Consider the following 24,942-nt stretch of genomic DNA (forward strand, 5'->3'; position numbering starts at 1 on the left):
TAAACCAATTGGTGTTGACTTTGCCTATGCAATAGTTGTGCTCATGTGCCATGAATTTTTAACAGATAAATTTACTGCTTGGGAATGTTCAGCAAAACAGAGAACTTGGATCAAACAATGAACATTCATGACTAGCAAATTTTTGCATGCCTGGAACTTGATGGTATTATCATCAATCAGGGACTCAAGTCACTAATCATAAATACTTAATGCTGTGCTGAGTGAAAAGCTGTTGAACAACCATGGATGGAAATATTTGCATAAACCATTTGCTGCACGTTCCTGTAAAATAAACACATTTTTACAAATTTTTCTCCATTAGTGGAATATTTGCTATCAATAAGGAATGTTAACTTTGCAGATACTCAGGTGTGATTGACTTGCCCATATCTCCCTGCAGGACTATGCACACTCAAGTGTATTTTAATACTGGGATGCACACACCAATTGGGAGCAAAACATCTGCTTTAGGTATCTTTTTGAGATTGTATTACTGGGAGTCTAGTGAAAACTATAGCTTATGTAGTAGTAATTAATTTCCGGTGTCCCAGCATTGTAAGAAGTTCCAATGGATTATTTAACTAAACCACAAAAGGTCATAATATCCACAGATCTGCAGTACATGTACTGTTTTGTTTATTGATCAATAATTTCATATCTGCCATACTTAAAATGATTTCAGTCACCACAGATTTTTAACCGGTAAATCCTGTCAGATTTATCTCAAAATCCATTAATATTTTTTACAAATAGCTAACATTTTGCTGGTGGAAAAGAACTGCTGCAAAGGCAATTGGGTAGGTGAGGAGGTAATAAAGCACACTAATTGTGCCGTAATTGGGTGTCAGTGCAAATGAGATTATTTAGTTTACTTAGTCATTGCAAAATTTATTTTAAATGCCTGTGACATTTAAACTGTTCATTTATAGACCATAACCATTCCAGTCGAATTGTAGTATCAGTCTATTTGCTGCTCTTAAAAGGCTAGAGGCCAATGAGATGCTTATTTGAAAAAAGCACTTAATTTTTCTGTAAACTGCTGGCTCCTAAGTCTCCCCCCATCTCCTTTTTCCCCCTAACCCATAGTCTGAGACTGTAAAATAAAGTGGTGCAGGCTAATGGCATGCCAGATATTAACTACCATAATCATTGAGGCTGTCATTCCATTACATCGGGCACAAAAACATAGTAATTTTTGCTAATCATGTTCCTATCCTAGCTTCCACATTTTGTTAGTGTTGTTTTCTTTAATAGCAAAATGTATAATTGAGTTGATAATTTTTATCTCTTAGAGAAAAATATAATTAACATGGTGAACTAGTGCTGCTGTGTAACAGAAAAAATCTGAAATGACAAGATGACAGATAGTAAGAAGAACTTCAGAAGGGAAATAATATAAATGCAGCTGGCTTGTCTATGGCCATTTCTTTTGTTGCATCCACACCGTAAGGAGTTTACTGCACGTGTGAAGGACATAAACAGGAATCCTGAAATATTTTTACTTTTCCTGTGTCTTTTCTTTTGAAGAAGTATTGGCAGCAAAAGGAAAATTCATTTTTAGATTTCAAATATCCTTCTTTAGAGGCTGTATTGCCTTGGGGTCCTTGATCTATCTGTATGCTTATAGTCTGCATACCTATGAAAATCATACCCAGATTTTAATTTTAAGAACTTTAAAGTCCATAGACTACTTAAAGTAGTTTTATTGACCAGTCCTTTCTCTACCAGCTCTCCACAACTCTACAAACATTAAACTGATTAAACTCTCTTGGATTTTTTTGAGCTTTAATTCTATAGATCTGCTATGGAGCTAACAATAGATCCTCATTTAACTGGAGCAGTTAAATCCAAATCAGATTTGTAATTTTATAGCATTATTCAAGAAAACTTTACCTTAACATATGACTGTGTAAGAGCTGATGGAATATGTGCTAGATGCCTGTTGAGTGTGCATGTGTAATATAGTATTTTGTTTTTTGCAAAGGAAAAACATAAGCAAAAGCATTTGATGATAATGATAGCAATTTATGCACAAAGTCTTTCTATTTCATTAAAGTTTTCAGAAACCTATAGTCTAGATCTACTTTTGCTCATGAAGAAGAAAGAAATTAACCAAATATAAAGGGCTGTATTCAGCATGGAATCAAAAGTATTTTTACTCTAAGCACAAAATGTTAGTCAAAAGTGGCAGGACTACCGGATATTTTGGGGCACTCAGAGAATTCAAGCATATAACGAGAAATTAAGTTTATAAAAATACTCCTTTTTCCATCCTATTTTAAGTGAAATGAGAAAACCTATCACTCATTGTATGTGGAAAATAAAAGAGTACCTCCCTGGTTAACTAGTTGGTTATTTGTTTTACTCACTGCCATAAATCAAAACTCCGTTCACATAAAAAATCGTTTTTTGTTATACATGTACATGTCTAACTAGTGAAGATTTTTTGTTTGTTTGTTTAGTTCAAATAGCTACAGCTTAAATACTGTATTACGCACATGGTCATATATGTAGACTACGTTAAGACAATGTCTAATAAGATTTTGAAACTGGAACAAGTCAAAGTTCAGGTTGCCTGATAAATACGAATTTGATTCCTTGGGCCATATGCATTAGGATATAGATTTTAATTATATTATTGAATTATTTTTTTACAGTGGATTTTTGCCCAGTTGATTCTGTAGGGTGAAGCTGCTCTAGTACTGAAACCAGCTCTATGTTGAGATAAAAGACTGTTGCTGGTAAACTCCTTATCTGCAACTGTCACGGAAGTTGGAAAGTGGACTATAAATGAGACAGGATATTTTAGCAAAGAGAAAGGATCATTAGGATCGTCTCATGACAAAAGCAACTGCCCACTCTCATAAAGAATGAATTTGACTCCTACCCGTGCCACAAATGTCCTGTGAGATCCATTTTTTTCAAGATGGTCACTACCTCTGAAAATCTAATTTCTGGATGCCTGAATTGGAGTTCTGCGATCTGGTCTACCAAAATACAGTCACTCACAGCTCTGATTAGCATCAATGAAAGCTATATTTAAAACACATCCAGTGCTATGAAACCCACATTTTTCTCCTGCTGTCCTGACAGAAAGTCAGGTGATGACCCAATAAAAAAAAATTCAAACCCAATACTTTAATTTGGCAACGTTTCATACACAGTTGAAATGGTGATCTTATCCTGAAACTCCACAGTATACTTTAATATAAGGCAGTTCTGTCATTGCTGGCTACAAAATAATATTTAAAGGGGATGACCGCTTGCTTGAACTAAGGGAAATTCAGACAAACAAAACCGAATTCACATCAGAATTCAATACCTTTCTAACGGAAGGCATGATTTTGCAGTAATTGTCTTTTGCTTTCCTGGAGGGCTCCCTCTGCAAGTGTAAAGTCAGCCTGTAGAAGTTTTCAGCTGACATCTTCTCAAACTGTATCTGCCTTTCAAAATAATAATACTTAGAGGTGCCACTGAATGTCTTTCTGATGTTGACTTTTCATTGCTGTTTACAAGTCTTTGAAAAGAGGAACATAGGTAGGCTTCCTATACGAGTTGACGTTGTGCATAGTTAAGGACTAAACCAGAGGGTATGTAGGCATAAATCAAGAGAGAAAATGTGTAAAAATGTTGCATTGTTGTAAAATTTTAATTGTCATAATGATATTGGATTGCAAATTGATGCAAACAAATATTTTTGGACTTTTTGTTACTTGCAGTTATAATTTATGAAAGTATCCATCATGGGTCTTTTCCAAGACAAACCCCAAGAATGTACAGCTTTGTGTATAGTTTTCCACATTTTCACGTGTATTTGTGATTTGACAATTATGATGTTTTAATTTTTCCAACCAAAAGATCAAATATGTTTTGTGATTGTAATCTACTGTAATCTAGAAAAATACTAGTTTTTCCTGTTTCTATTATGATTTTGTCACTTCTCTCCAACACAAGCCTTCATATTCAGCCCTCTGTGTCTGGTCAAAAAGATACTTGAGGTTTCTTGTGTTACATGTACTTTGAAAATATGGCTCGCCATAAATAAGTCAATAACTGCTACGTTTTGATAATCTCAATTAGTGTAGCAAAACAGTTTTATCTATGTCTAAATGTATGTATAGATCAAAATTTTAAATGTAAGAATTGTAACCATTTGAGTAAAATTTATATGATTGCTACAGTTTCAAAAAAACTTACTGATAATCAAACCTGAATCTAATGGATTGACTAGAATGTATATAGAGCAACGTCCTCATGCTAAACCTTTGTTCTGTAAGTAGTTTCTTGTCTTTCAGCAAGGATTTGAAGTTTTGAACTCACATTTTTCTAAATTCTTTTTGCGTTTCCATTAACTGCATTGTCTAATCTTGAAAAAAACAGCTTTATATTTCCAGTCTCTATGCCATAACAGGTTACCTCATTTCAAAAACATGAGTCATTGTTGATGACAGTTTTCTCTCAGTATGTAAAAATACTCGAGGAGTGTTTGTGTAATGGAAACTTCTAGGCAAAGGTAAATTTTGGAAATACTACTTGATCTTCAGGCGTATTTTTTAAATCTTTTAATAAATTGATATGGCTGATCATGGAGAGGACCAAAGTAGTGTTCATGAGGAAAAAGAGATTGATAGAGTGGAGACTGAGGAAGAATAAGAACACAGTAATCTTTTACATGTTTTCTGTGTAGTTGATTTGTAGCACATTATATTCACTGAACCCAAATAAATTATTACTTAATATAGTAAAAGGATTTGGAAAACTCAGAGGCTGATGTATTTTGTTGTTAAAATCTCAGGCGATCATTTTTCAAAACTAATGTTTAATGTTTTCATTATGTCTCAGGTTCTCAATCTGAATCTCCGTCGTGCAGTGCCAGTTCCATCACTTGCCCATCTGCCTGCACCTGCAGCAACAATGTAGTGGATTGTCGAGGAAGGGGCTTAACAGAAATTCCAGCTAACCTACCAGAGGACATTTGGGAAATGTAAGTGCAATGTAACGCACCTTTCTTTTCCATGTCTCTCTGTTTTTGATCCATGTCACAGCCTCCTGTGTGGAAGAAAGGCACATGTTTTGAAAACTGTGCCTTGCTATCTGAGCAGTTATCAGGTATATTGTAGTTGTCCTCTTTGGTTTCATTCTTTTGATATAAGGGCTCAAACCATTATTTAATGTAAATTAAGATATTGTTTGAAGTTGTCCTACCCCAAAGTTCTTGGCGTATTATGTTCAGATTGCATTTACATCTGTCACGAATGGGTGGTTTTAAGGCCGCGTAAAGAATCACTGGCAAAGGTATTGGCAAAGGGTGATTTTAATAGAAATTTATAGAAACGTGACTTAACAGAATTTGATGGCAAGGTTCACTCTTGATTATTACATGGATTAAGTATACGTAGGGGAAAATCGTATTAGTATTGTGTTGGAATGATTTGTACAGAGATTAAGGATAAAAGGGTGACGGGGGGACCCTCCTGTTGAGTCACGAGGTTCGGAAAAGATCCGACTGGACCCAATCTTAGTCTCAGACTTGGACAATGGTTTGTGTCTAATACAAAAAGGGATAGGAAGGCCCTCCCATTGGGTCACGAAGTTCAGAGTAGACCCCCTTGCTTTCTAAACTCCTTCTCAGAGAGGAGCCTAGGTGCGGCTGGATCTACCCTTAGTCTCAGACCTAGGCAACGGTTTATGACTAAAGGGTTAAGGGTTTTAGCAGCCACTTAGAGTCTTACAACACTTAAACATTAATCAATTTGACAGCTATACAAAGAATTAGTCAAGTTACTACAAATACTACAAAGACTGAAACATCTTAACTACAGATTATACTTGTTAATAACTGTACAGATAAGCGCGCAAAAAGATCTAGATCAATCAATACGTATATATATGCATGTGAATATGGTACCAAAGCTAAATGAAAGGCCTAGAGTTAGCTAATTTATAAAGGTATACCTGTTAAAAATTCCCTTTGAGTCCCGTGAAATACTCACGCTAACTGCCTTGGCATTTCCCAATGCGTGAAGAGTTGAGCCCTGAGGAGTGTTTCAGCCCAGGTCTCAGTGATCCTCCGAGTATCGCAAATTTGAGTTTGCGAACTCTGAGAGGCGTCCCGCTCAGAGGGAGATTCTGGCTGCAGCCTGCTGTGGTCCAGGAGAGCTCAAAGAGTCTCACTTGGTACCGCTGTTTATAGGTTTGCAAGATGATTGGCTTTAGTCATCAGTAAATTTCCATTTTGGCTACTATCCGAGGTGGTCCAGGGTAGTAATTATGGTATTGTTTCACGGTAACAATGGTATTGTTCCACTTGAGCTATGATCCAGGTAGGGAATGCTTCAGAGCCATCACAGATGACGAATTATCTCTTGTTTCTGTTCCCTACTTTGATCATGTAGCTAGTGTCCCTGGTATGATCAGTGTTGTTCCTCACCTTAACCATGCCAGAGCACTTGGTACGGCCCGGGGACGCTTAACCGCCCAACTCATACACAACAGCTAAAGCTTAACAGAAGGTTCTGAGATTGTATCGTAGCCCAGAGGAAAAGAGGGTGGGAGGAATGCACCACCACAACATCTCACAAATCTGGGATTACAGTTCTATAGTCAGGAAAAGGAAATACACAGTCCTTTTTTTTTGAAATTGAATTGTTTTATTTTTAGTTGGTGAATTCCCCAAGAGATGGAGCGATTTCTTGTTAGCTTGGCAGGATGCATTTGTAATGAAGTGAAGTATGACATCAGAACACATTCTCCCTGCTGATTTTACCTTCTATTTCTTGTCTCCCACATTTTGTTATTCCCAATTCTTTAACACTTCTGTGACTTTTTTGTGTTGTGAAATCAGATGCTGGTTTTACAGATTTGTTTGTCTTTACTACCTTTAGGAATTTGTCATGGTTTAACCCCAGTAGGCAGCTAAGCACCACGCAGCCGCTCGCTCACTCCCCCCTGGTGGCATGGGGGAGAGAATTGGAAGAGTAAAAATGAGAAGACTCATGGATTGAGATAAGGACAGTTTAATAGGCAAAGCAAAAGCTGTGCACACAAGCAAAGCAAAACAAGGAATTCACTCACTCCTTCCCATCGGCAGGCAGGTGTTCAGCCATCTCAAGGAAAGCAGGGCTCCATCACGCCTAATGGTGACTCGGGAAGACAAACGCCATCACTCCAAACGTCCCCTGCTTCCTTCTTCTTCCCCCAGCTTTATATGCTGAGCATGACGTCATATGGTATGGGATATCCCTTTGGTCAGTTGGGGTCAGCTGTCCCAGCCGTGTCCCCTCCCAGCTTCTTGTGCCCCCCCCAGCCTCCTCTCTGGTGGGGTGGGGTGAGGAGCAGGAAAGGCCTTGACTCTGTGTAAGCCCTGCCCAGCAGTAACGAAAACATCCCTGTGTTATCAACCCTGTTTTCAGCACAAATCCCAAACACAGCCCCATACTAGCTACTGTGAAGAAAATTAACTCTATCCCAGCCAAAACCAGCAGAGAATTGTAATAATCTATTTATGTCCATGGCTTCATACTACTGTGGTCCTGAAATACTGTTACATTAAACCAAGTTGCTTTTGGTTAGTCCATAGAGAATGCAGATCAATTCTTTTCCTATTTAGGTGCTTGTTGTACAGAGGTTACTGGCATCCAACCAGCTTTTACAGTCTACATAGTATGGATTCAAATATTAGTATAGTCATTGGACTTATTCAGCTTCTCGTTGCTGTAGAAATACTGCTGCATAGCAAATTTCACTAGGATAAAGCATAAGTTGAATTGCTCATATGTAGCCTGGCCCACTATAATATACCAGGAATGTGAGAGTTACGGCCAATGAAGATGATGTGCTATATTGTTTGCTGGTGATCTGCTCTACACCACCACTCCTCTAAGTCACTTTATCAGTTGCTTTTATAATTCAAGATTCACGTCCTGAAAATATAAGTTGTGTTTGGCATGCTAAGAATATTCAGTGTTTAGTCCTGTTTCCAATTCTGTCAGATGGAGTACAAATTTTCAGGAGTGGCTGGAATGGTTCAATAATAAAAGACCGGGGATGAAATCGGTCCAGACTTGCTTACAAACTATGGTTGGGCTAGGAGAATTGTAAAATTTTATTTTGTGGTGTTGAAAATGCTAGCAGAAATCAGATGAAATTTGTGGCTCCATGCCAGAGTCACACGGAGAGCAGTATGTGCAGGAAGACTGAGATTGGTGTGCTCCGGCACTCTCCTGACAGCAGTGCACCTCCATGTGAGAACGTGAAAATGTTTGTCTTTAGTGTGGTTATAACAGCATCGAGTATCCAAGTCCCACCTCTGTTTTGGTTGCTCCAGCCCACAAAACTAGCCCCTGTAACTTGTAGTAAAAGCAGCTTAGAAGATCTCCTTAGGAGAGTAGAAGGTGAAGGAAGACTTGGAGAGCCTTTAAGTTAGATGATGAGGTAGCGAGTCAAGATGCATATAACATTTTAAGAAACTTTCATAACCTGGAGGTTATAAACCTTCTAGATCCATAGAACACCACATAAAGCTCTTAACACACTGTTTAATGATTTAGATCTGTCAGATTTCTTGCATTTTAGGCAGTACTTATTTGAGTCTTTGTCTGTAGATAAACCTCTTATATCGCTCTAATCCTGCACATATCCTTTGCAATTCATAGGCATTTCAGGTGGGAGTAGTTCTGCAGAACTTTGGAGAGTAACCCTCATGAAAACATTGATTACTCACTTTCTGTGGGAATCAATCCTGTGAAGATTTCATTTTTATGAATATATATATTAAAAAATTTAAGTAGTTCTATCTATTTATAATGAGGGTGGTGAAACACTGGCACAGATTGCCCAGAGAGGTGGTAGATGCCTCATCCCTGGAAACGTTCAAGGTCAGGTTGGACAGGGCTCTGAGCAACCTGATCTAGTTGAAGATGTCCCTGCCCACGGCAGGGGGGTTGGACTAGGTGACCTTTAAAGGTCCCTTCCAACCCAAACTATTCGATGATTCTGTGATTCTATCAGAGTAAGCCTTAGCGAGTGACATCACTTACGTACGGTTTTTCCTACTGGTAAAATGGTGTTTTCATTTTGTAAAAGTAGTAGTAAAAAAGAGCGATTAACCTTATATCCAAGGGCAAAGCATTACATATTCTTACATAGAGTAAAGGATATAGTCACATAGAAAAATGTTTCTGGAAAGATGGAAGAAGCTGCCACAGTGTTTTCCTGGAAAAATCCTGGTGTAAATTCTTTTGACCAAGATAGCCATTCTGGTTTATGCAGAAGTCTGTCATACTGCTCAGAAATTCAGTTTGTCTGAGGCTGCTCTGGGCTTATTCAATATAAAATCAATCCAGAGGTCTGGTTCCAGCTACAGATGGAATAATGACTGCCTTTTGATTTGATATGATAGGGAGAATAATACTCTCTTGCTGTAATGTTTTAGCAATGGGGCCAAGTAAATTCTCTCTACATGCTGCAACCCATATCTCTTCCTCTCACACAGCAGTACTGTTATTTTTTTTCCCTTGGGATTTATCCCCCATTTAGTCAGACCCTTTGTATAAAAGGTGGCTACGTAGTGGTGCTGCCTGAACACTTCTTTCTGGACTCTGTAATCCTATGATCTGATCCTCATCATCTCTGAGAGATCGAACTCTTACCAGAGATGAGATTCCTCCTATGGAATATGGGGTACTGACAAACTACATGGCTGGGTTGCTATTGCATAGAATCCTAAGGGATATTACTTGAGATGGGTATTACTTGAGATGGTGTATTTTTCATTTAGCCGTTTCTATCTAGCATTGTAAATACTCATTCCACTAAAACACATTTCCCTCTATAGACTGTAGTCCATTCATAATATTTATATGATAATACTAAAATGCTCTGCCTTCCTCAGTTCCACCTGGGGCATTCCCAAGTTCCTTTGCTTGGTTATTAGGTGCATTTAGTTACAGCGTTCTAGTTCTTGTATTTCCCCTTAATTCAGTATTTCTTTGTAAACCAAATTGTATCCTATAAGAACCCTTGACTGACAAACTGTTCTACAAAAATGAAACACACAACTGTTACTCTAACATGGTTATTAAAGGTGACCTACATTTCACTCTGTGTTTTGGTATTAATTAAGGATCTTTTATTGAGCCTTCCTGCCTTTCTTCATCAACATGGGTAGGCAGAACCTTCCCTGACAAAGCTGCCAACAAGTCCTCGATTTGTTTTTGTTGATAAAAACCTATCACAAAACAGGCAAGTCACTTGTCACAGAACATAAAACAAGCATCATATGACACTGATTTTCCCTTGCTGCTGACCTCTGCCACATGTGACTTAGAAGTCTGTCGTGTCACTCTATTACACCTCTCCCCAAGGTGCGTTATCCTGAAGGCCCCCACTGCAAGAACATTTATTATTAAATAAAGGAATTTAGGAAAGCTAGAAATCTGTATCCCAGCCTTGCTTTTTCATAATTTCATAAAATAGGTAGCTAGAACGTACAGAATGCAATTCATTTTTTTATAAAGCTTTTTGTTCAGTGGGGAGCTGACATCAGCAGCCAAATTGACTGAGGAAAAATGAGTTAGAAGAAATTGAAGCTGAGGAATACAGGCTGTGTGTTGAATGTTATAAAAGATTCTCTGCTTACAAAGTGGTTGTCTTGTGTTTTTCAGAGGAGAAATGAACAGTGTATGTTATAAAGAAACACATGAGAATAAGCACAGAAAAGTTTTGCATGGATACTTGGATGAAAACAAAAGTCATTAAGCACCTGGAGGCATTTACTGAAAAAGAAATACCAAAACAAATATGGCTTGATGGCTTGATAGTCATTTCACTACATTGGAACAGCATCTAAAATAAAAGGAGAAGTTTGCATTTATTTAGAAAGGGTGAGAGAAAATGCATGCAAGATAAATAGGGAATATAGTGTGAACGCAGAGTGGGCTTGACCTTGGAGGGATATAGGGAGGGAGGGACGACCTACAAACTAGTAGGAAACAAAGTCTCCAAGGAATCTGTTTTTCTGATCAGACGTGATCGCAACCTTGCAACCAATGCCTGTCAGACTGAATGACAGCTCAGCCCATAAAGACAGCAAAGCCACGATATAGTAGAGACTCGTTAAATCCAAAGCTACCAGCCAGTGCCTGTGCGAGTCACTACCCTGCAGCTTGTGGGAGCTTGGAAGGGTGTTGAGAAACACGCTTGCCACAACATCAGATTTCACTCAGCCTGTGGTTTGGGCTGTTGTTGGCTCAGGACATTGGGCTGGATGCATCTCAGCTCGGGCGCTGTCTGCCTGTTCTCAATCATTAGTGTTTGGCTGGTTTTATGCCAGGGGAAGGACAGCTTTTTTGCACTTGCAGATGTGGGGCACTGGGAGTAATGGCATTGCTAGCCCTGTCTGTAGTGTTTCAAACAATATTTGCTTCAATATGCTGCCTGCCAGGTTTGTTTGATGCCTCCCAGTACTGGAGAGTGATCAGTAACTCCCTATTAATCTTTTCCCCACCTCGCTACACTTTTCCTCTGTCCCTTCTTTAGAATGAAGTTTTCATGCTGTTTGTCTATCTCAGACTGATCTACTTCATTTTTTTCATTTATCTCTGTGAACAAGGCTGTATTTTAGGATATTAATTCTGGACAGCTTTTGTTGGAGAATTTTGTACACCTTAAAACAGTAGTGCAGGGACTACTACTTCTGCCTTTGTGTTTCGTAAAACTTTAAGACCTTCCTGAGTGAAAGCAGGGAACAGCCCCCCAAAGGCTGGCCCTGCTGCTGCTGTCTGGTCTGGAGTGCATGGTGGAGGGTGCGCAGAGGCAGGCAGGCTCCTGGGCTGCCAGAGCAGCCACCAGCGCTGGCACCAGCGCTTACACTGGGCGCTGGCACTGGGCGCTGCTTCTCTGAAGGATCTTCAGATTGTGTAAAGGAAGGATTTGATTAATTGCTAGTGCTAAGGGCTGGATTGTGGGTTGGGACAGACACTTGAGATAATAAAGACTAGCTGGGCCCGGTACGGATACTGTTGGGAAAAGAAGGCTGAACTCAAATGAGGAAACAACAAAACATACGATGAGAAAGATTGGGAACAAAGGAAATCAACACAGGTTGATAAAAGTGCTATGAGTCTGAGAAAGTGAGGAATATTTGGTGATAAGGCCTGAGGTTGCTGGTAGTGAGCCTGGGACACAAGCTCTGCAGGTGGGCTTTGGGGATGTGGCAGGAGGGCTGGGACACTGGGTGGCATGGATGGCGTCTGGGCAGGCTGCGGGGCCAGGACAGAGTGGCGCAGGTGAAAATGGAGCCGGAAACCCACATTTCCCACCAGAAAACACACATACCTCCAGAGCCTTCCTGCCGTGTCACCGTCTACTTGAGAAACCCAATGACAATTTGCGTATCTTTGTCCCTGTGCACTAGTGACCATCTACACAGAGATTGACTATTAGACTACACAGGGATTTACTGTTTTAACTGCTGCTATTCCAGTTAGACATCAGTGCATAGGTCGGGGTGGTGTACTTTTGTTACACATGAGTTTCCTTGTGATGGAATTAGTTACTTCAGCTTTTGTTTTTGAATCCACTACATTAAATACATTATAAAAAAAAGTAAAAAAAAAAAATAGAAAATGCCAAAGTTAATGTTTGTAGCTGCAGTCTTCATTCAGTGCTTTTGTATATATTTGTTGTGGTATGCACTTTAATTACAGCATAGTCTAATGTTGCTGTTAAAAGACTGGATTCGTTTCTTGTCTAGGGATGCATCAGGGTTGTGCAGTGAGGGAGCCTGCGTATATAGGATCTATTTATTTGTTGTATAAACAGGAAAATTCTAAAATGGGAACTGTGAGGAAGATAATCTCGTGAATGCTGTTCAGAGAATTGGGTTGTATCTCTTCTTGCCAGTGGTTTTATTAATTGATTCTCAGCAAGTGACTTGCACAAACTTTTCATGGGTGGTCACTAGTGATGTAATCCTCGGTTTCTGGCTGACTCAGCTGAGATACTCGGAAGTGCTGAGGACTCACAGCTGCAGCAAAAGTCAATAGGAGCTGTGCTTTGAACATGTTGTGCTGTGCAGCACTAATTACTTTGAAAAGCCAAGTCCCAATCATCTGCAAACTTATAAATCAAACTCCAGAGTCTAAAGTTTATCCTTAGATCTTGAAACTGATCTTAGATTTCAAACCTGTGCTTTTTCATATCAAGCTTGCTTTATCACTGTTACTTAACCTTTACAATACTCTGTCTGGTGAGATTAAGAGAAATATAATTGTACAAACAAGAATAATGCTGGATAGGATGTACCTAAATCAGAAATGAGGACCTTTTGTTTAAATGCTGATGTAATTGCTCCAGACAGAGTAAAGAGGCTGACAGTCCCTCAAGGAAAAGTGCTGCTTAGGCACCCGTATCTGGTGAGATAATAACCACAGCTTCCTGTCTGGCTTCTGAGCAGAGTAAAATAGGATGGCAGCCCTTCTACCAGCATCTAGGTCTGGCTTAAGGTCAGTTTTGAGTCACTTGTTCTATGTTGGTTTATTTTATCATTCTCACTATTGATAGCTGAATTGGTGACCGATATTTTTGTAGGTATGACGAGTACTTGATTTTGGTGCATAATTTCTACTCTTAGGAAAAATGCTAGGGTTTGAGCACTAAGGAAAAATCTAATGCACTTAACTGTTTTCTCACGGTTCTGTCAAAATGAAAATGAACCTACTTTTCTGCAAGAGCATCACTTTGAAATGTAATGTTCTACTTGTTCCACCTTTAATTAATGCTTTTCTGACAGATTTAATATTTAGAGAATTGTTGTCATGAGGGTACCACTGTGTTAGGCAGTGTTGCAGACACTGTAGATAGACGAGTTTGTTGCTTTTGTTGCTTCAATGATTCTCTTGGGAAGAAATTACCTTTTCTACTCTTCAGTACCTGTAGGAGTGTGTATTATAGGAGAGCTGGGACTTCAATTATGAATCTTGATGAAGCTTTTGTGATTTGAGGAAGGTGATCAACACATTTTGGGCATTTAAATTACTGGTATATTCAAAATCAATTTTCCACCGATTAAAATAAAGTCAGAAAAGCTATTATAAAAAGATTGAGCACTGGTAACTATTTATTGTAATAAAATTAATTTTCTTATATAAATTATAAATTAACTGCACCATAACAGTTTCATGTATATTAACAATGGGCTTTGAAGTTCTCAGCTTCTTAAAGGCAAGAGTTTTTTCTTTTTTCAAGAATATAAGTGTGTAGAAACTATACACTTTGGGGATAGAGGAATGACAGTTCTGCATTTAACATTGTTCTTCCTCCTAAAAGAAAATTATAATAATTTTCCCAGGCTTCCAGTAAATACTGTAGCTGAAGCCAGCACAGTATTTTTGAACACTGTAATAGATGTTTCATAATTGTCTCTGGTGGCAAGTTCTCTGACTAGGGAATCAGGTTGGCTCCTGTAGTTGAATCATATAATATAATTTTCATTCACTGCTGTAAATTGGCTCTGGACAGCTTCACATGTCAAATTTGACTACTATTTTCTGGATCTCGCTAGGCAAACTGTGTCATTCACTCCTTGCATTCAATATAAAAAAGAGGTTTCTATTGTCAGGCCAAAAATATGCAGAAAATCTATAAGGGCAAGACACAAAAATAATAAACAAATAATAAAGAAAATATTTTAGATTGAGAGTCAGTAGAGAAAATATAAAGATATGAGAAATGTTAAGAATAAAAGTGTTTTCTGTGCTGAGACAGATTAAGGAAAACAGGAAGCTATGTTTCACAGTTTTAGAAACAAGCAGTAATGGCAGGGAGTTTCTGCTGTAAGATCAAGGCGGAATTTATTTCTTACATCTTTACGTTTATTTGTAAAATTAAGTGTAATGTCATCTATAGGCATAAGAAGATGTTTTTGTTTTGATAAATCTAGATTTCATATATATGATAATTTTCATTTTGGCTGTATCATTTTTTACCTTTTTCTCTCCTCTTTATAATTGTGAGATTTCTTTAAAAAAAAAAAGTTATACGCAGGTGAATTTTACTCAGGAAAGCTACGTAGGAGTTAGTAACCTTGCAAGGTTTGTAGGTTTGGGGTTGTTGGGTTTTTTGGTTTGAGGGTTTTTTGTGTGTGTTCTTTTTTTTCCAGAGACATCACTTCAGTCCAGCAGGAACAGAAATTTAGCCTTATTAACAAAAATGGTATGAACAAGAAGGCATGAATCTTTTTTATCTAATACAAATGTCACTCAAAAGGTCCTGTTTTGCCAAGCAAAATGAGGAGATTGTAATGTATAATGAGTATATACATCCTGAAAGCTGATTATGAAAGTGTAGAAGGAATCACAGAAAATAAAATAGGGAGCATAAAATCATAATTTTGAAATAAAATACACTAATCAGATTTTTCACTGCATGAGATACTAATTGTCTTTTGGCTTACATCGGTTCTTCTGTTTATTTTGCTAAAAAAAATTAGGTAAAGAACAAAGGATTTGAGGAATGTTTATATTCAAATGACAGAATTGGTTTTGTTGGCAAAATATTACAGGTGGCAGAACTTCAACTACCAGAGAGCTATTTAATTTTCCTACTTATTTCTTGTGGTTTACCTTTTCTTTGTCAGTATTTGTAAATGTGTGCTAAAAACACATGTTACAGAATGTACGGAGCTCTTCACAATAAGTTAGATTATAGATAAAACAATTACTTTTTTTCCTTTCTCTCAGTTTACTGCTTCCATTTCCACTAAGTCTAAAAATATATATTTGTGTTACAACTTGACAAATATAGTGCAAACCAACTTGAAATCCTCAGATCCCCGACTTAGTTATTGCATTGTTAGAAAGTTTGGAAAGTGGTCTGGGCTGGAAGTTTCTTGAAGTAATTGTAAGTCAATAGAGGGTGGGCAGGACTGACCTACTAAAGTAATAATGAAATAGCAATGTGACTTGTTAAGGGGTTAGTCTTTCTGGGACCTAATGGAACAAAAACTTACTCTCAGTAAAGCAAACATTATGAGTCTGGTTTGTTAAAAAACATTCCTACTTGTTTACATTTATGAAATGTAACCATAGGCCAACTATTGCTTTCTAGTAGGCAATGTAGAAACCATGTGTCTCCCAAGTATAGACTTCAAGCTTCAGATACAAAACCAAACAAAAACAAAACCCAAAACAAACCCCAAAAAACCCAATCCAAAAAATAACAACAAGAAGTGCTCAGCAGAGGTCTAAGGTTGAGTCAGCCTCAGAGCAGATGCTGCATTGTTGAACTGAATGCGAGAACCTCATCCTCTGTGTAGCACCCTGCAGGCTGGTCTCCTTGGAGCCTTCTGAACTGGAATCACTGGGTGTCACAAAAATCCAGGAGTGGGATCCATGTTTCTGGTGTGTTTGCTATGCCACAACATCTCAGAAACACAAACGCACGTGAACACGTGCATGCTGGTTGAATGAAGTGTGCAATTAGGCTGCATTTCAGCAGTAGGGAGTTGGAAATTGCCAAATCTCTCCAACCTAATGACTTTCTCTTTCCTGGGTTTGTGTTCACAGCCACATGCCTGTACACAGGTAAAATTCTTCCTGCAAACTCTGATCCCAAGTCCATGTGACCCAATAAAGTCTGCTGAGATGGGAAATTATCTATGTCTAGTTTAGAATAAGAGCGGGAGACATTATTTTGTATTCTACCCCAAAACAGCTTCTGTTTAACCTTTAACATCCTCGCTGATTATACCCGCTAATGATGGCTCATAGGGGAGCTCACCTGAGGTCCCTGCTTTTACATCTGGGCACAACCCACAAACGGTTCATGCAATTGTGGCATTGCAGTGAGAGGGAGCTCAGGCACCGGCAGCATGCTCGGTGGATGCCTGCACCCTCAGTCCAAGGATGAAGCAAGGAAAAGAAATGAATGAGACTGTCAGGAGAAATAACAATGAAAGATGATGAAAAGGGCCAGAAATTCCATGCAGGAATGTGGAGTATCACAGTGGTAGATGGAGAAACCTTGAGGTTTGGCAGTATATCGATGCATTCTGGCTGCATATGTTGATAAAGACATCGGTGTTATGTCAAAAACTGTTTTGCAAAATACCAGTCTACAGATTTCTCTGGTGTCCTCCTGTTTGTCTGTACCGCATTTGATGCAAAATTAACATACCACAGCAGAGCTGGTGGATTCATAATGTGACTGCCATTACAAATTCAGCATTTAACAGCAGATACCTGACCAACTGCTCAACTACAGAGTTGTGTCAACTTAAACTAAATTCACTGCAGTATGTCAGAAGATCCAATATCACAAGCACTATTTTTAGATGAACACCATGGTATCAGGGAACACAAAACACCTGGTTTCATTCTGAAAGATGTCTTTTGGTGAGCAGAATTATCTATGTAGCTTCCTAGGTAGATTTATGTTGAAAAGTCACTTCATTCTTGATAGGATTTTGTCTGTTGAAGATCTGCCCTTAGGTGAACAGTTAAGAAGCAGTCCTTTTTAAAGCTATAGCAGGAGCTCAACAGCTAGACCCTGAAAATCAACACCAAACGTCGGAATATGAAGGGAAACTCTAGTTGTCACCTTGTATTAATATAGGCGGACAGTTTACTGGCTCTCAGCTCTCCAGTTCCTAAGGTAGACTGAATAAGGGGGATTTATAATACATATTATTAATTTTATTTGGAAGTCATTCAGGTACGGCGATGAAAGGCAGAAGTATAAAAGTCTTGGAGAACCATATGTGTTTAGGGCTTTTATAGCGGTGATAGAGTCTTTGGCTGATGTAGAGATTGAAGGCTTTAACTGTCTGTTAAAAAAAGCAATAAGCACAGATATTTAAAATACTGAATGTCCTGCATCCCAAAGCACTTTGTTTTCTACGTGTCAGAGAACTGAGGGGTGAGAGACAGAGCCACAAAAAGGCTGTTGGTAATGTAGGTCCATAAACACTTTCTGAAGCAACAGGACTGCAGGTTTTTTGCCTTGCACTTTGCAGAGAAGTGCCCTGTGCAGTGCTGCAGTGCTGTGGTGTAAAGGGCGATGAATGAGGCTTCTGTGTTTTTCACTGCAGAATAAGCCGCAGGTTCTGACTGCATAACTGCAGGGCAGGATTCCTTCCTTCCCAACAAGGGTGCCTCCTATCCAGGGCTGTCTTTGGGTAAATACTTCAGTGCAGCTACCCGAACCTGTTATGTGTGGTAGGAATAAAGATAATATTTCAAATGAAAAGGCAAGAAAGGGGTCAAGACAGGGATCGGATCTAGCCCATATTTGTAGTAAGAAGACCAGAATTTAGGTATGATTTATTGCTCTTAAATACTGAAAATATATCTGTGGACTTTTCTTCATCAGAGTCCAAAATGTACGATAAGATACGTAGTCCAAAATATGAGATAAATGTAAGATAATTGCCCAAGCACCTTTTATAATCCAGTTGTTCTCACTCCTTGGCAAGGAGGAACAGTATCTCTCTTGATCGTTATGTGCTCGAGAAGTTTCCTCCTTCCTAATATAAAAGGTTCTCCTCAGCCCTGGACTTTGTCACTGTGAGGGAGGCACATGCTGCTTATTTCCCCGAAACAGTCCTTAATCAGCTCCCTGCAAATCCCTGCTTATAGGGCAGGAGAAAAGCGAGGGTTTTGCCCTTCCCAACAACCTTCACGCAGGTTGTGTGCATCCTGCCAGACAGAAGTGTGCTACAGGTTACTGCTGCACACGAATCTGATCGTATGCTTTCTCTCTCTCGGAGATCGCTTTTGGTTATTGGCTGCCTGAGTGATGCAAGCCCAAAAGAGCCCCGGCACTGGGAGCAGAGCGACGTGATCCAGAGCAATCTCGCTCATTCACTCGCTTTCTCTCTCTCTCAGCAGGGAAGTTCATGACTGTCCAATGCAGAGGGACATTTCTGGCACGTCTCAGGCAAGAGCTCGGTGGCACTGTTAATAGAGCATGGCTGTCTCATTTGTAGACTCTATTCATCTGACAGCAAGGAATTATCAGTACTGATGCTTCACTCCCTCTCTCTTTTTCTCCAAGCTAGTGATTTGTCTATGTTATGGGTAGGTAAGCTTGACAAAACATTACACATTAGCAGCTGAGACGGTGTTTGAAATGGGAAAATTGCTAGCAAACTGCTCCATTAGAGACCCAAATAACAAATTCTTTCTTTCCCTCAATGAAAGAGAGATAGTTAAGACCCAAATTAATACGTCTGTCTCCCCCACTCTGCAGGGGGAATCACTCTTCAAGACAAATGGTTTCGTCACTCCTGGGAGTGTGAGCTGGCTCTACAAAGGCTGCATTAGGCAGAGTTTTTTATTCTTTGTGTTTTGCCATCCTGGGTGTGAGCAGTACAGGCGCTAGATGAGAAGGTGATGAAAAGATTTGCACCTCAGTGAACTTTGAGATGGATTAGCATAGGAATTTGAGTGCTTATTCTTTACTCTGGGATAGTTTTTCATATTTAACTGCATAGTTTCCCTCTGTTTGTTTTATTTTTTTCTCCGATATGTTTACTTTTTGCTCTCATTGCTGCAAAGTCATTTAAAGAGAGTGGGAAGAAGGAGGACTTTATCCTGTCTAACATCACGTTATTACAAGAAAAATGCATCTGAATCCATTGGGCCCTCATACTTTCCAATCTCTGACAATATATTAGAGAAGAGAAAGGAAATTGTTCTTGTCCTTTGATGTTGTTGTCAAAGACTCTAAAATAAAGCTTTGAGAGGCATACAGAGCATTGCTGCGTGTCGGAAGGGGGGAGATATGCTTCAATTCATCTAAGCAATACAGCTGCCAGCAGGCAACATGGCACAGTGAAATGGGTAACTGAAAGGAGGAACAGAAGCCCATGAGAGGTTTGAACATGGCCAATTTATTTTATCAGTTTTGTGAATTCTACTTGTGGAGTCTTTTAAAGAGATCTTATTATGGAATGCCAGAGGAAAATTGAGGAAAATTTTGTTGAGTTGTAAGAAATCTTAATTGTGGGGAATAGTAGTTCAGATGATCAAAATTTAGCCTTTTAGGACTGTCTCTCTTGTACAGAGTTCTCAAATGCGTTGTAAAATTATTTTATAGCATATTCTGGTGATACACAAAAAAAATGAACTCACTGATGTTGCTTTGCACTAGCACAGGTGGTTTTATAGTGTATGACAGCACTTCATAGTATGCAGGGATAGACCATGAAAAATACAGTCTTCCAGAGGTCATGTTCTAGGTAAACTAGGTAATTTTCTCTGGAATAAAATGTGGCTGTAAAATTTAGATTAGCTTTTCACTTTTTGGAGAAAAAAATGACAACAGTAGGTAAGAACTCTGTTTTCCGCTTTATTTGAAAGATGGACCTCTAGCAGCAGTTTCGCATTATATCATGAATAATGCTGGTTTATAATTAAGCCTTCATCACATTGAAATTGCCAACACCCCTTCTGGCAAAACCTAGTGTTTCCAAGAGATTTTTAATCCTGCACGGTCCTTCATATGTCATTCATGAGCTCACATGAGGTGAAAGCACAAAGTATTAATACAAATAATTTGTTTTCTACCATTCTAGTTGTGTAACTGCACTGTGTTTTTCAGCCTATGCCTGCCAATCTATAACATGCATTTATGAAAAAAATAAATGGAAGTCAGATTAGTAGTTCATACTTTTAAAATGCTTATTTAATGATGCACTTTATTTAATGCTCCAAGATCCGCTGCATTTTGTGCCCAAGTTGGAATCTACCTGCAAACACACCCTGATGAGAGCACATAGTACTGCTTGTTGCTTCTCACGTAGCATCTGCAAAATGTAGTGCACTAAGCATAATGTGTTATGTGTAGTCTTTAGTCCTTCATTTACAAAGAGCTTCATACAATAAAAAAATGTAAGGTGCTAAGGTGAAAATATAGCAGCAGATGACAACAGCCTTGTCCATCTATTTCTGTACAGGCCATCTGCTGCAAATTTTGTAGGAAAGGGTGAAGAATTCAGTACCGCTTCAGAAGGTAGCCCTCTGAAACAACTCTTTTTCTGTATTCTTCTCCACCTTTTCTAGAAATTTCTTTTTTTCTTATTACTTGGGATCTGTGACTATTCCAATTTTGGCTTTTTTTGCCCTTTGGGGGCAAAATTTTTGTGTATATTTCCGCCCTTGAGTCACTAAAATTTCCTTAGAATTTTAAGTGATTATAAAAAGGGGCCATGTTTCCCCCATCACTATATTTGAGTTTCCCTGTAAGGACTGCTATGCTGCGCCTATGTGCAGCATGTGTGAACCCCCAATTTCCATCCCTAAGGCAGGGGAATTGGACAGGCATGGCCTTCTTTTGTTCCTAGAAGTGTCTGCATAGAAATACTTGGGAGGAGTTAAACACCAAACTGGCAAGCTGACAAAAAGCCTTTATGGGAAGAGTATGTGCTCTGCTAATTCTGGTGACAAACACTCAACAATAGTAGCGTGCTGAAGCTTACAGCAATTAGCATTTCACTGTGGACTTGCCAGAAACGAAGCACATTATATTTAGACCAACTGGAAGGGAAATCTCAGACACTAATTCGAATCACAAAACAAGGAGTAGAATTAACTCTGATCACAACCTTTAAAATAGATTGCTACAGAAATAAAAGAGTGCATGCGCATTGACTGTACAAGTTGACTGTGCAAATATCACAATATTCATGACTTAAATAGCTTCTTAGAGTGTAACTGAGCTGGCAAGATATCTTATTTTCAAGGGGATTTTTCTTTTGTCTATTGAAAGCACAGATCAACAGCAGGATACGCTGTGCAATAGAGGCCTGATGGGCCTTACACATTTTCTCTGCATTATTCCCAAGTTCTTTAAAAACAATGATTTACTTCTCCCTGCATCTCATTTTATCTCTGTTCCTGGTTTTAAAGTTTTTTCTCCCCTCTGCATTGCTGCAGCAGCTCTAAATGACTAGAGTGATTCATTCCATCATTCCAGTATGTTTTTGTATTTCAATTCTAAACCATTTCCACCACAGGTTTTTGCTATTGAAACTGTTTCTTTTTATGACATTTTTGGAAAAAAATACACATCGTTTGAATAATAAATAAGAGCTAGGTAAAATAAAATTTTGCTCTTAGTTCCAACTCTGATTGTAGAATTTTAGCTGCCATAGTAATTTGAATTTGTTGTGTGGGGATCCACGTTTACATTTCTAATTGAGATGAATATTTAGGGTTCATCTGAGGAGAAGACAGTCCTTTTAGCAGGAATTTGGGGAACTTGCTGACAAAGACTTTAAAATACTTCTGCAAAGGAACAGAAATTAAGCTTGGAGGTTACTGTATGCGGTATCTTAAAGCTGCTTACATTTTATGTTACTGATACATATTTATGATACTTCATAAAGAATAGTTCTTTCAAACCAAATCTTAGAAATGAAAACAGCAGCATTTTCACGTAGTCTGGACCATATTTTAGAACACCTTCAGTATTTGGTAGTTAAAATAGGAAGATACAGTCCTTTTTTGCTCTGCTTTAACATAGACTCTCCCCTGCCCCGCCTTAGAAATCTGGATTAATATTGCAGTGAATTCCACTTGGTTTTTCAGCATGTTCCCACAGATTGTTGCTCCTGAGTTGCTCTGATAGTAGTATTAATCTGCTTATTAAGCTGTCACAACATAGCACAGCTTTTAGTTTAGACAGCTATATTCTATTTACAACAGCTAGTCAAGGAAAGCATCTGTACTTTCTACCTTAACTTTGATTAAGTAGTAATAAAATATACCTACTATTTTTTATTAATTCCATGAACTCTAAAGGTGCAATATCTATAGCCTGTGACTTTTTTCTATACAGGTTTAGTGTAATCAATGAGATTATTTTATTTTCTAAGTTATTTTCTCAATATTTTCTCCATTTAGTGGCTTTCAAAAGAAAAATCTGTTTCACATAAAAACTCTCTAAAATTGTTTTATATTTATGTAAAAATTTACTATCATATTTAATGTTATTCCTGTCCTATAATTGTGCAGTTAACATGTATATTACTTTGTTTTCAGACGTTTGGAGCAAAACCTCATCAAAATAATTCCCTCTGGAGCTTTTACCCAGTACAAGAAGCTTAAGAGAATGTAAGTTTTAATAAGACTAACATGCAAGAGCAATCATTAATCTTCTAACTTCAAGTTCAGAATCTTTATTTTAGAAACATATTAGCAATTTCTGTGTTGAAATCACTGGGGATTGCACAAATAACCTCTTCAAAGTGCAAGCAACAATGAAATTTGGTTCAGGATGCCTAATAGTGCATGAAATCCTTAACAATGCTTAATTTCACTTCCTATTATAAACGATGTGAGCTAATTAGTTGTTAGTCTGTTCAAACTTCAAATCTGCTTCTTCAGAAAAGATTTTAAGTTCTATTTTTTTCTCTCATTCATTCTGGTATCTGTTTGCACCACTTCAATTTAGTTGACCCCAGTTACAGCAGGAGTGCATGTTCTTACAGAGTAGTTAGGATTTTTTTGTCGTGCATTCAATGTCCTGATGTTGAAATGGTTTGACTGTTTACAAGAAAACAAAGAAACCTGTTGGAGCTTGTTTTCTGTGTTTCTTAAACACCAGTACGTACCCAGACAATTTTTTTCTTATTAGCTCTTGTGTTTTCTCTTTGGATTTAAAAAAAAAAATCCTGATTTGTAGCAGCGCTCTCATGCAGATAACCTGGGCATTCCCCCTGGTCAGTCTTTTTTTCTGTTTTTAAGTAATATATGAGAGACGTTGTGACATTAGTACAATGATACAGAAAATGGTAAAACAAGTTACTCCTGCTTCACCATAGTATCAAGATGTTGATGGGTACCACTGGACCAGTAACTTCCAGAAGTCATTCAGGCTTTGTAGCTTCGGTGCTAAAACTGCTAAAAAGGTGCCTTTACAGTTCTTGTTTTCTGATGTGAACAATACTTACTGGAATTAAGAAACTGTCAGCTCATTTCACAGAAGACACTGGATTATCAGATAGCTAATGCTTTTGGAAACTGAAGTGAGCTTGTGCTGCATCTTTGGATTTAAGGGTAAAATTACTGTGTTTGCCAGTCCAAACTTACCAAGTTCCTAGAGTTGAAGAGCTGTAAATATGGATCTTAATATTTAACAGCTCAAATCATCAATCTTACAGAGTCTCTATTCTTCTGTCTCACTTTCAATATAGCTGTATGTATTTTTAAAGAAGTACTGTATTAGATAGCAAGATGGTAATTTCAGTGAAAAATGATGGATCCCTTTTCAGTGACCTAACTTGTAATTTTTCATTATTAAAGTCACTACTTAGTTCTTTCTGAGGTATGACTAATTTTAGATTTTGGCAATGTTTTACTGTCCTTTCATTCTTCATGATTAGTGAACTCCAGTTTTATGGGAGTTGACCAAAAAAATATTCTTTAACTTGACTAGCTGTTCAACCCAATGCAGCACTTACTATGTGAAATGATTAATGTTAGAATTTCACAGCAGAATTCCATTAGCAAGTTGTGTTAACAGCTTTCTGGAGTATAATTGGCATACTCATTGAGATCTGAACTCATAGTTAAATAATAAGTTATTGTGCCGGATGATCTGTATCAAAGCTTAGTTAACGTGACAGCATTTTCTGGAAGAACTTGGGATAGATACTTAGGCCTGCAGAATGTCCCATAACAAACATGATGTTTTGCCATTTGGTTGTTGACGTGTTTCCTTGTTAAAGTTTTATTTGTGCTGGACAGTGAGGCTCTAAATTGGGCATCACTGTTGTTACATAAAGTTTAATTGAGGACATTTGTTCCACTATTTGAAGAGATTATTGACATCATCTTTTCAAGATTCCCAGTATTGTTAACACAAAAATATACTTTGGTCAGAAGACTACCTCTTAAAACAAAAGAATTATCCATCCTTTTCCTTATAAAGGAAGGACAT

General features: G+C 38.2%; 1 protein-coding gene across 1 annotated transcript in view; it reads left to right on the plus strand.

Annotated features, from left to right (window-relative positions):
* Positions 1-24,942, plus strand: part of SLIT3 (slit guidance ligand 3) — a 533,309-nt gene that overhangs the window by 338,967 nt on the left and 169,400 nt on the right. The window contains exons 9-10 of the mRNA XM_075164102.1: positions 4,843-4,984; positions 23,043-23,114. Coding sequence (XP_075020203.1) covers positions 4,843-4,984; positions 23,043-23,114 — 214 coding nt within the window. The remainder of the gene's footprint in view (positions 1-4,842; positions 4,985-23,042; positions 23,115-24,942) is intronic.

This window comes from Calonectris borealis, chromosome 15 (assembly GCF_964195595.1).
Source record: "Calonectris borealis chromosome 15, bCalBor7.hap1.2, whole genome shotgun sequence".
Lineage (NCBI taxonomy): Eukaryota > Metazoa > Chordata > Aves > Procellariiformes > Procellariidae > Calonectris > Calonectris borealis.